This window comes from Lepus europaeus, chromosome 12 (genome assembly GCF_033115175.1).
Source record: "Lepus europaeus isolate LE1 chromosome 12, mLepTim1.pri, whole genome shotgun sequence".
Lineage (NCBI taxonomy): Eukaryota > Metazoa > Chordata > Mammalia > Lagomorpha > Leporidae > Lepus > Lepus europaeus.
This window is the reverse complement of record NC_084838.1, coordinates 11,600,008-11,612,574: the sequence shown is the minus strand read 5'-3', so window position 1 is coordinate 11,612,574 and position 12,567 is coordinate 11,600,008. Positions and strand designations below refer to the sequence as shown.

General features: G+C 43.3%; 1 protein-coding gene across 2 annotated transcripts in view; it reads left to right on the top strand.

Moving 5' to 3' along the window:
* Nucleotides 1–14: 14 nt before the first annotated feature.
* The window catches only part of MRRF (mitochondrial ribosome recycling factor), a 63,120-nt gene continuing 50,567 nt past the window's right edge, over nt 15–12,567 (top strand). Inside the window, exons 1-2 of one of the 2 annotated variants that reach the window (XR_009867589.1) lie at nt 15–99; nt 6,940–7,148. Coding sequence is in view for 1 of the 2 variants with exons in the window: in XM_062207621.1 (XP_062063605.1) it covers nt 6,965–7,148 (184 nt within the window). In the remaining variant the exon portion in view is untranslated. The remainder of the gene's footprint in view (nt 100–6,939; nt 7,149–12,567) is intronic. The other variant, XM_062207621.1, reaches the window with a different exon arrangement.

The window sequence follows — 12,567 nt, the reverse complement described above, 5'->3', positions numbered from 1 at the left end:
CGTCTGCGCCGCTGCCCCGCCCCCTGACGTCACGGCGCCCGCGCCGCCGCCGTGGCCGCCGTCGCACGCGTCTTCCCCTAGTAGCCTGGGCGGTAGCCGGTGAGTGGCCTCGACGGGGCCTCCGGGCGCGCGTGGGGGCCGGAAGCCATTCGCCCTTACCTGAGGACCTCTAGGGGAACGCAGGAGAGCGGAATACGGCCCTCAGACCCTTTCGAATCTGCCTTGACCTTTAAGGCTTCAGACGGGACCTGTCGCCTCAGGGCGAGTGTCGTCAGCTGGGGGTTTCGGGGACGGTGGGGGATTTGCCAGTATCTAATAGCACACTGTATGGCGGGAACATTTAATTCTTCGAAAAATCCCATTGGGAAGGGGTTATCATCCCGTAGGACGAAAAAACGGAAGTCCAAAAAGATAAGTTGGCCCAGGCCCCTGAGTGAGGGAGCTAAATCCAAACCCCGGTTTGTCTTGCTTGCTGTCCAGAGGCAAAACAGTTGTCAGTAGGCCTGGTCCAGCCACGGTCGTCCTGACCAGTCGTATTGTCATTTCCGTTCTGCAGGTGCGATTGAGATTCAGGGTTCGGGCAAATGTCCGTGGCCAGGGAGTGCCGGGCCGAGGGCTCTTCAGTCTCATGTCTTTTCCCTTCAGCCACGCTGTGTTGTGTCCCCCAGAATCCTGGAGAGCTTTCCAGGCGGGAGGCTGACAGCCTGGTGATTTAATAGTTGAGGAAGAGGTGACCCGGCACAGCCCCAAGTGAGGGGTCGTGGAGTGCCCCAGGTGCCTTTTGGAAGTGGCTGATGGTGGTGGCGGGCAGTGGTGAGGCCCGGGGGTTGGCGTTCACGTCTCCTAGTTCTTTCTCCGCTAAGATAGCCCCTCTTTTCTTTGTGCCCGGGACGTAATGATTCTGTGTACACTCTGAGCCCACAGATACCTTTGAATACCTGACGCCGAGTTTAGAGAAAGGCATGCACTGCTGTCTCCAAGCAGAAATTTGGCAAACCGACAGTGAATGCAGGCAGAGGTGGCAAGGAGAGCCCAGCGCCTGCCATTGGAGATGGCAGAGGCCAATTCTGGTGCTAGCATTTTGGCCCTGGGCAAGGACTTAATCTTCCCAGACTTTGTTTCAGGAATGTAGCACATTTATACTGTGTCGGGGCTCAGTGATGGGCAATAGGAATATAGCAGTGAATAAGAAACTCATGGATTCATCTTTGCAGTGCTTGTAGTCCTATAGAGGGAATTAGGCAATCAAATAATTATGCAAATATTAACTTGTATTAAAAATTAAGTGGGATAATGATGTATAGGGGGTTGAAGGAATTCTCTGCAGAACACCTGACCTATGTGGGCTGAAGGAGGTGGCCAGGGAAGACAGGCTGTAATGCAGTGAGGGTTAAGCTGACATCTGGAAGAAAAATGAGGAATAAGTAGAGGTGCGGGGAGATCATTCCAAGCAAGTCAGTGTGTCTGAAGATTTGGAAGAGGAGCACTTGAGGAGATGAGAAATCAGCTTGTTTTGTGCAGTAATCATGGCTCTGGTTATTGTGAGATTCAAATAAGATAACAGATGCACAAGTGTTTTATACACAAGAGACCACATACATGTATTTGTTAAAATGGACAGATTGTAATATCCAGCTGCATTAGAACGGGTTGTTGGGGCCATGAATAAGCCAGGACTTGGGGTTTATCTTCCAGTTCTTTCCAAAATCAAAATGCATTTGTGGGGTAGGCGTTTGGCACAGTGGTTAAGACCTCACTTCTGATGCCCACAACCCTTTTGGGCGTGCGTTGGCTTGAATCCCGGCTCTGCTCCTATTTCCAGCTTCCTGCTAATGCAGATGCTAGGAGGCAGCAGGTGGTGACTCGAGCTGTTGGATCCCTGCCACCCACGTGGGAGACCCAGATTGAATTCCAGGCTCCTGGCTTTGGCCTGGCCCTTTCCTGGCTGTTGTGGGCCTTTGGGGAGTGAACCAGCAGATGAAAGATCTCTCTCTCTCCCTTTCAAATAAGTAAATATATTTTAAAAAGTATACCTTTTGTGAAGAATAGGGAAGTTCAAATTTTGAGACTCAGTTATAGAAGAAGAGAGTGTGCTGCATGGGCTTTAAAAATATTTCAACAGTTTGAATAATAATTAGCTGCTTTTATTGTGCACCTCCTGGATGCCAGACGTTGTCCTGAGTGTTTATATATACAATGTAGTATAGTGGTTAAGAGACTGGAGCTTGATTGCCTGATGCAAATCTTGGAGAATTATTTATTTGTACCTGTTTTCTGTACAGTGGAGATAATCATAGTACTTACCTCAGGTTTGTCTTCAGGCTTGAATGAGTTATATATGCAAAACACTTAAAATCACTTCTGTCACATAATCACTGTATGAATATAGCTATTGTTACTGTTGCTTTGATTATCTTTCAAAACTCATTAACATCAACATGATGATGATAGCAGTGGAAAATGGCTCAGAGAGGCTAAATGAATGATACAAGTCCACACAGCTAGTAAGCGGGGGAGCTGAGATTCCAGTTTCAGACTGTCTAAAGCCCAGGCATTTCCAGCATACTGCCTCTGTGTATACATTAGTTGGTTTTTTTTTTTAAGATTTATTTTATTTATTTGAAAAACAGTGTTACAGAGAGAGGTAGAAACAGAGAGAGAAGTCTTCCATCTGCTGGTTCACTCTCCAGATGGCTGCAACAGCCGGAGCTGCGCCAAACCGGAGCCAGGAGCTTCTTCCAGGTCTCCCATGTGGGTGCTGGGGCCCAAGCACTTGACCCATCTTCTGCTTTCCCAGACCATAGCAGAGAGCTGGATCGGAAGAGGAGCCGCAGGACTAGAACCGCTGCCCATATGGGATGCCGGTGCTTCAGGCCAGGGCTTTTACCCGCTGCGCCACAGCGCCGGCCCCAACATTAGTTTTGTTTAATAATACTTGAGTTCTCATAACAAGTTTCTTTTCTCAACTGTAATGTTTCATCTGTACTAAATGAATGTTAATATGCACATGTCCTTAAGGTAAAGGATCCAAGAACTGCTTTTATTAAACTTCTACTTTGAAATTTCCTGACTTCTGTGCAATTAAAATCTACGCCTTAAGCATTTCAGCAATGTGGTTTATTTATAGAGTTGTCTTCCGGTTCACGTGTACCGGGTCTGCTTTTGGGTGCTGCATTTTCTGTCAAAGGTTGTTTATTTCTAACCCATTTTGATTTCCTGTTGCTTTGTCCATTGGTATTATGACCTGCAACAGGAACACCAGGAAGCCTGTCATAAATGGAGCAGCCAGATTGAGACCCTGTAGATACACATTAAAAAAAAAAAAAAAAAAAGACACATTATGATGCACCATATTCGGATGTAAGTGTGAGTTAGGCATTGGCTATATTAGGCAAAATCCTAGATACAGCCGCTTAAGTCTGAGCCAAATTTTTGTGAACAGCTTTGCTGAAATAAGGCTGAGCTATTATTTCCATTTCCTTGGGCAATGACTTAATCTCTGAACCTCAGTTTCAACATCTGTAAAATGACTGTTCTTTGTGGCATCGTTGAGAGGATTATCTAAAAATTATGGGTAAAGCAAGCAACTTAGAACTGCCCTCAATTAATAGTAGATTATTTATAATAATTATAAAGTAGAGGAAAACTTTTCCTTCATTTCTACCCAGATGTTTTTATAGACTTTGTACAATGACGTTTAGCATCTCTTGCTATTAAAAATTCTATCAGGAGAAATTATTTACCTTTGAGCTTTTATTTTCAAAAAATACTTTTTAATTTTTATTTATTTGAAAGGCAAAACAACAGTGACTTTTCTGACCACTGATTTACTCCCCAGATGGCCACAACAGGTGGGGCTGGGATACCCTGGGGACAGTAGATAGGAACTCCATCTGGGTCTCCCCCATGAGTGGCAGGTATTCAAGCTGTCACCCAGGCACATTAGCAAGGAGCTAGATTGGAAGTGGAGGCGGGACTGTGTCCCAGGCCCTCCAATATAGGATGCAGGTATAACAAGCTGTGACTTAACCTGGTGCAGCACAGTATCTGTTCCTGTGCTTTTCTTTTAAAACATAATGATGATAATAGCTATCATTTATTATGCAACTGCTTTGTTCCAGGTGCTGTGCTAGATGTCTTACATGGCATTCATTATTTCGTTTTCCTTTAAGATCAGGGTTATTTTTCTCATCAGTGAAGAAAGTGATGGTCAGAAAGGAAAACTAAATTGCCCCAAATTGAAATTTACATTTCAGCTCTAGGCCCCCTTTGTACATCAGTAATGACATACAGATACTCCCCAACTTATTATGGGGCTATGTCTTAATAAACCCATTATAAATTTAAAATATCGTTAAGTCAAAATACACATAGGGGCAAACGTTTGGCCTAGTGGTTAAGATGCCCCATCTCAGCCAGCGATGCAGGGCAGCAAGTTAAGCAGGAACCTATGACACTGGCATCCTATAGGACTGCTAGTTTGAGTCCTGGCTGCTCTGCTTCTGATCCAGCTCCTTGCTAATGCGATCAGGAAAACAGCAGCAGGTGGCTTAAGTATTTGGGCCCCTGCCACCCATGTGGGAGACCCGGATGGAGTTCCAGGCTCCTGGCTTCCATCTGGCCCAGCCCCAGCTGGGGAGTGAACCAATGAATGGAGGATCTCTCTAATCTTGCCCTCTCCCTGTAATTCTGCCACTTAAATCAATCAGTCAATCAATCTTGTAAAAAAATGTTCTGTCCCATTTTGGAGTATCTGGGTTTAGGCGCTGGCTCAGGCTCCTGATTGTAGCTTTCTGCTAATGCAAACCCTGGGAGTAAGCAGGTAATGGCTTGAATAGTTCAGTCTCTGCCACCCATGTGGGAGACCTCGATTGAGTTTCTGGCTCCTTGCTTTGGCCTGGCCAGACCTGCTCTTGTGGGCATTTAGGGAGTGAACCAGTGGTTGGGAGTTCTCTATGTTCCTCTCTTTATGTCTGTTTGCCTCTCAAATAATAAAAGTATGCATTTAATAATGCCTGAGCTACAGAGCATCATAGCTTAGTAACACTGTAGCAGGGTGGGGGACCTGTTCTCTGTGGAGGGCTATTTGGATATTTATAATTTCATTTGTGAACCATACAAAATCATCAACTTAAAAATTGGCCCACTGTAGATGTGTTGAATTTTGAGTCCCGCCTGCAGTTGCCTTGGCAGGGCTGGATTTTTTTTTTTTTTTTTTTTTAAGATTTATTTCACTTATTTGAAAGACAGACTTACAGAGAGAAGTAGAGACAGAGAGAGGTCTTCATCTGCTGGTTCATTCCCCAAATGGCCACAGCAGTCGGAGTTGTGCCGATCCGAAGCCAGGAGCCAGGAGCCTCCTCTGGGTCTCCCATGTGGGTGCAGGGTCCAAGGACCTGGGCCATCCTCCACTGCTATCCCAGGCCATAGGAGAGAGCTGTATCAGAAGAGGAGCAGCCAGGACTAGAACTGGCATCCATGTGGGATGCTGGCTCTTCAGGCCAGGGCATTAACCTGCTGTGACCCCGGCCCAAGGGCCAGATCTTAAATGGGCCTTTGATAGCCCTTGGGCCAGATAGTGCCATCCCTGCAGCATCAGTGTATTGGTTGTTTACCTTTGCAGTTGTGTGGCTGGTTGGGAGCTGTTGCTCCCTGCCACTGCCCAGCATTCGAGAGACTATCACACCACATATCACAAGCCTGGGAAAAGGTCAGAGTTTGCAGTATGATTTCTTCTGAAGTTGTCTCTCTTTTGCACATTGTAAAATGGGAAAACCAGAAGTCAAAATCATTGTAAATTGGGGACCGTGCATATGAAAGCTTATTGTGTCTGACTCTGGCATGAAAGTCTTTGAAAGGAAATGTCATAGCTTTCAGTAGGTAACATTTTTCTGGGTTCCTGCTGTCTGCTAAAACTGAACCCTGTGTTTTACCTGCATAGCCTCATTGATCCTCAACTCTAAGAAATAAGTATAATTCTCCCTTTTGAGGAATTCAAGGCACAGAGATGTTCAGGAGCATGTGGTCAGTGGTAGAGCTGGGATTGGATTCCAGGTCTTCCTGATTGCAAAGCCCATGCCCTTATTCACTCCATTATTTGCTGCTATAAATAGGATAAGTTTTTTTTTAATGAAGTGTAGGACTGATTTTCAGAGATAGGCGCTTCCAAGTGTTTGATGCTAATTCTTCTTACTTTTTAGCTGAGTAACATCCAAATTCCTGGTAGAGGCTATTAATGCTGCCTTTGTCACTTAGCTGGGGCGGTTTTAACCCAGAGGTAGCTGCAGGCAATAGCATCTTTCTGTAGTCACAGATCCCGGAAGTATAATGTGCAACTTGTGTTAACACAGTGGAGGGTGGCATTTTCCAGAGCTTTAGTTCTATACCATGGAAGACCTCAACCCTCAATCATGTTTCAGAGTCACATTAAAGTAAAAGTGCATTCTAATTGGTAATCAGTGCATAAGGAACCAAAGAAAATTTTAATTAAATGCTGTCGTGTAAATTTTCCAGTCATTTTATGCCTGTTGAAATGGTTTTCTTATTTAGTTTAAAATCCTCTAGTGCTCTGCACTCTCTCTTTAAACTTTATCAAGATTTTGTGCTTTTCCTCATATGAGGGTTTAATTAGCATCATTAAAGGGTTAGGCTGCTTTGCATTTGCTCAGCAGCAGCGTTTTGGTATAATGGAAAGAGCTTGGGGTTTGGAGCCAGAGACAAGGTAAGCTACTGAAATCTCTGAGTTTCTGTTTCTTCATTCTGTAAAATGAAGCTAATATTTCCTCCCATGGCCATTAGGAGGAGGAAAAGGGATAACATCTTTAACTGCCAACTCCATAGCTCAGTTTGTAGGAGTTACTTGCTCATTGGTATGGATGATTTTCTGAAGTTGCAACAGGGTTTTTTACTTAGATCTCCTTTTTGTCTTGTTCTTTTTAGTGGATGTCCATAAGGATTTTCAGTCATGGCCTTGGGCTTAAAGTGCTTCCGCCTGGTCCACCCTGCCTTTCACAGTTACCTTGCAGCCTTGACCAGACCTGTTTCAGAAATGGCACTGAAGACAGTGAGTGGAAGACAGCAGGAGCACAGGCGATACATGGGCTCTCCAGCTGTACCGGTCCGCCATTTTGCTACCAAGAAGGCCAAAGGTAGAGACATATGATCTCCTCCCCCTCCTTACCCCTTTCTTGTGTTGGCCCCTGCGCTGGCATAGCTGGCAGGGATCTCAGAGATGTGCTGAATTTTCCCTCTTGCCCACATGAGGAAATGGTATCTCAGTTCCTTTGAATACCTTAAAAAAGTCACAGTACGGCCGGTGCCGTGGCTTAACAGGCTAATCCTCTGCCTTGCGGCGCCGGCACACCGGGTTCTAGTCCCGGTTGGGGCGCCGGATTCTGTCCCGGTTGCCCCTCTTCCAGGCCAGCTCTCTGCTATGGCCCGGGAAGGCAGTGGAGGATGGCCCAAGTCCTTGGGCCCTGCACCCGCATGGGAGACAGGAGAAGCACCTGGCTCCTGGCTTCGGATCAGCGCGATGAGCCGGCCGTGGCGGCCATTGGAGGGTGAACCAACGGCAAAAAGGAAGACCTCTCTCTCTGTCTCTCTCTCACTATCTACTCTGCCTGTTAAAAAAAAAAAAAGTCACAGTGGGCTGGCGCTTCGGCTCACTTGGCTAATCCTCCGCCTGTGTTGCTGGCACCTGGGGTTCTAGTCCTGGTTGGAATGCCGGATTCTGTTCCAGTTGCTCCTCTTCCAGTCCAGCTCTCTGCTGTGGCCCAGGAGTGCAGTGGAGGATGGCCCAAGTGCGTGGGCCCTGCATCCACATGGGAGACCAGAAGGAAGCACCTGGCTCCTGGCTTTGGATCAGCGCAGTGCCAGCTGTAGCAGATCAGAAGGAAGACCTTTCCTGTCTTTCACTGTCTCACTCTGCCTGTAAAAAAAAAAAAAGTCATGGTGGAAGAGACAGCATTCGAATCCTCGAATCCAGATCCTGTTTTCTCATGACCGTGCTACCTCATTTATTTTCTTGGTGCCTCAAAATGCCTACTTTCTTTCTTTTAGCTTTAGAATTAGAGATATAAGTACCAAGCAAACCAGAATGCTTGTGGCAGGGATCAATATACTCCGTCCTTACAGGAAGGTACATGGTGGAAGTATAATTAAAACCAGAAGGTTGTTGGATGAAGGGGATATTAGAACTGTGGATGTAGATGGATGATCTTAATGGCTTGTGTCATCCGAGAATGAGACTCTGAGGTACTGCAGGTCTTACTTAAATGCCACTTCCTCAGGGAAGCCTTCCTTGACCTCTTAGACTAGGTCAGGTCCCCTGTTACACGCACTCGTGTGTGCTGTTATCTTTCCTTTGACGCACTTAGAACAGCAGTAATCAATTAATTAATTGTAAGGTTTATTATTGTTTCTGTCTTTCATGTTGGAGTCAATGAAGATAGACTCTGTATCTTTCCTATTGAGCCCTTTATGAGGCCTGACACATAGTGTGTATTTAAAAATTTTGTTGAATGAGTGACAGAAAAATTATCAAGCTAATCAGCTTTTTCAGGGATGGGCCTGGGAGTTCACTCCCAAAGATAGTGCTTGACATACATAGCTGAATGTTTTCTCACTGACTTTCCTTTTCTGGTTTTGTGCTTCTCCTTTGTGTTAACAGGACAGTTAACAAGTTGTTGATACATTGTGAATACTTACATTCTGTTAATAGTGACAGTAACAATAACTTTTGATATATGTGTTGTGTTGTATTTTTTAAAGTTCCATATATTTACTGATTTGACCTTTATCATCATCTGTTGAAGGAATTAAAATTTTCCAGTGAAGAAGTCCTATAGTTACCTCATGAATCCAGATTCCACCATTTTGCAAATGAGGAAACAGATACATTTATAAAACATGTGTCCCTAGTCATACGTGGTTGATGGCAGAATTGGAACCCTGACTCCTGAGGTCTCCAGCACTGTGGTCTTCTAGCACACTGGACAATACAGCCTAAACATTATCTTCTCAAAACAAAACAAAACATTGTCTTCTCTTTTTCTGTGGGCTACTCAGTTTTACCTTCTTTGATTGCCTCTTTAAAAGTTGGTTGTTTGATTTTCTTCTAGAGTTACTGGATTCTTCCTGTATTAGAGGTGCCTTTGTTGATAGTGTGTGTCACAAGTATCTGCTTTTTACTTTGTGGTGTTTTTCTTGAACATAAGTTTTAATGTGCTCATGTTTTTCAATTCTTTTCTAGTCATTTTTATATCTTGTTTAAGAAATCTTTCCCTATTCCATGGCAACTTATTTCTGAATGTGTGTGAGGTAAGAAATCTGATGTGAAGTTTCTTTTCCATATGGGTGATAGGTTGTATCAGCATCACTTATTGAGTAGCCCAATTCTTACTCCTGGATTTTCAATCCCCCCATTGAATGACAAGCTCTTTATATGTATGGCTTTGCTTCGAGCTGTTGATTTTGTTGGACTGCTTGTCTCTCTGCTGAAGTCACTCATAAATTCTTAAATCTGAAAGTACAAACCTTTCCCACCACTCAAACACTTCTTATATGATTTATAATCATAGTGTCAGGTTTTCTCCAGAAAGATCTTACACTGTTCTTCAATCAAGGTTTATTTCTGGAATATTGTTTTTATTTTCTTCATCTTTGTATATGATATATTTAAAAAATTTTTTGAGTTGTAACATACACAGTGAAATGTATGCATAGATCATAAGGGTATGATTCATGATGTTTTGATAGACATATTAAAAGTAAAATAAGTTAAAAATAGTAAAATAAGTTAAAAATAGTAAAAAAAGTTATTTACAGTCAAGCAAATAAACATAGCTATCATCTCACTTGGGGGGGCATGAGCACCTAAAGCCTCCTAGTAAAAATCCCCAATATGATACAATATTGTTAAATATAATCCTCAAATGATATCTTGGATTTCTAGACTTGTTCCTCCTGCATACCTGCCACTTTGTGTCCTTTGACCTATATCTCTCCATTTCCTTCTTCCTCCCACCCTTCATATCTCATGTTCTGTTCTCTGTCTCTGCGAATTCAACTTTTTAAAATTTCAAACATATAAAAGTGAGAACATGCAGGATTTTTCTGTGTCTGGCTTATTATACTGAGCTTTCTATCTTCCAGGTTTGTCCCTATTGTGGAAAATGGCAGGACCTCCTTTTTTAGGACTGAATAATCCATGTGTACACACACACACACACACACAACATACATACATTTCTTTATCCATTCATTCAGTTGACAGACTGATGGTTTCCATATCTTATCTATTGTAAATAATTCTTTGTTCTTTTCTTATAAGCATTTGAGGCTATAAATTTATTCATAGAACTTTAAGTGCTTCCTGCAAGTTTTTAGTGTCCAATGTTTTTATTATGGTCATTTCTAAATATTTTTAAATTTTCATTTTGCATTTATTTTTATTATGGTCATTTCTAAATATTGTAAAATTTTCATTATGCATTTCTTTTTTTTCTGAGTATTATTTAAAAGTGTTTAAAAGCTCTTTTTTATTTTTATTTTTTTATATTTATTTATTTGATTTACTTATTTTCATTCACTGGTTCACTTCCCAAATGGCTGCAACGGCTGGAACTCGGTCAGTCTGAAGCCAGGAGCCAGGAGCTTCTTCTGAGTCTCCCAGGCAGATGCAGGGCCCCAAGCACTTGGGCCATCTTCCACTGCTTTCCCAGGACATCAGCAGGGAACTGGATCAGAAGTGGAGCAGTCAAGACTTGAACTGGTGCCCATATGGGATGCCGGCGCTGCAGGCTGAGGCTTAGCCTATATGCCACAGTGCTGGCCCCAGTTTAAGCATATGGCTTTCTCAGCTTAATCTCACTTTGGTTAAAGAACACGTTCTATTGATGCTTCCTGAAGTTTGCTTTGTGGGATAAAGTGTGGTTATTGTGTATAGAGGTCCAAGTGTGCTTGAAAACAGTGTGTGTTCTCTTTGGGATGCATGGTTCACTATATTTTCTTTCTTTCTTTCTTTTTTTTTTATTTGAAAGGTAGAGTTGCAGAAAGGTAGAGAGAAAGGTCTTCCGTCTGCTGGTTCACTCCCCAAATGGCATCAATAGCTGGAGCTGAGCTGATCCGAAGCCAGGAGCAAGGAGCTTCTTCTGGGTCTCCCCCGCGGGTGCAGGGGTCCAAGGATTGGGTCATCTTCCACTGCTTTCCCAGGGCACAGTAGAGAGCGGAATCGGAAGAGGAGCAACTGGGACTAGAACTGGTGCCCGTATGGGATGCTGGTGCAGCAGGTGGAAGATTAACTAACCTACTGTGCCATAGTGCCAGTCCTAGTTCTCTATTTTCATTAGATCAAGTTGACTAATTGTGTTGATCAAATTTTCTATTTATTCACTTTCCCAATTTATTAGTCAAAAAACATATTAAAATTCTTGTGATTGTAGATTTATTAGTTTCTTCTTTTTAGTTATGAGGCTTTTGTTGCTGTTTCCAGTGAATTGTTTATATTATCATTTTGAGGTGGCTTTCATTATTTCTAATAATGTATTTTGTCTTAAAATCCTTTTTGTTTGATATTAATGTAACTATACCAGCCTTTCTTCTTTTGGTTAATATTTGCCAGGGTTATAATTTTTTTAGTCCTATACATTAAGCTTTCCCTGTTCTTAGGTATTTAGTAAATATCACAAATGACTGAATTTTTAAAAATTCAGGACTGGCATTGTGGAGCAGTGGATTAAGCTGCCACTTATGACGCTGGCGTCCCATATCTGAGTACTGGTTTAAGTCCCGGTTGCTCCCCTTCCTATCCAGCTCTCTGCTGATGTGCTTGGGAAAGCAGCAGATGATGGCCCCTGCCATTCATGTGGGAGATCTGGATGGAGTTCGTGCCTCCTGGCTTTGGCCTGGCCCAGCTCATGCCATTGCAGCCATTTGAGGGATAAACCCAGTAGATAGAAGATCTCCCTCTGTCTCTCTCTGCCTTTCAAACAAGTAAATAAACGAATCTTTTTTTTTTAAAAGATTTTATTTATTTATTCGACAGGTAGAGTTACAGACAGAGAGAGACAGAGAGAAAGGTTTTCCTTCTTTTGGTTCACTCCCCAAATGGGCACCATGGCTGGCACTGTGTCTATCTGAAGCCAGGAGCCAGGTGCTTCCTCCTGGTCTCCCACGCAGGTGCAGGGGCCCAAGCACTTGAGCCATCCTCCACTGCCCTCCCGGGCCACAGCAGAGAGCTAGACTGGAAGAGGAGCAACTGGGACTAGAACCCAGTGCCCATATGGGATGCGGGCGCCGCAGGCGGAGGATTAGCCAAGTGAGCCACGGTGCCAGCCCCAAATAAATGAATCTTAAAAATACAAAATCTTACTGAGAGTGCCAAACTTTTAACTGGTGGTTTTGGTCCTTTTATAATTATTGTTTTCACTAAGTATCTGTTTTTATATCATTTTATTTTGTACTTTATCATTTTTCTTCTTTCTTCTTTCTTTCCATTAGGTTAGGCAAATTTCTTTTTTCACCTTGGTTTGGTCTCTGCTGATTTGGAAGATAAATATGCTATTTCTT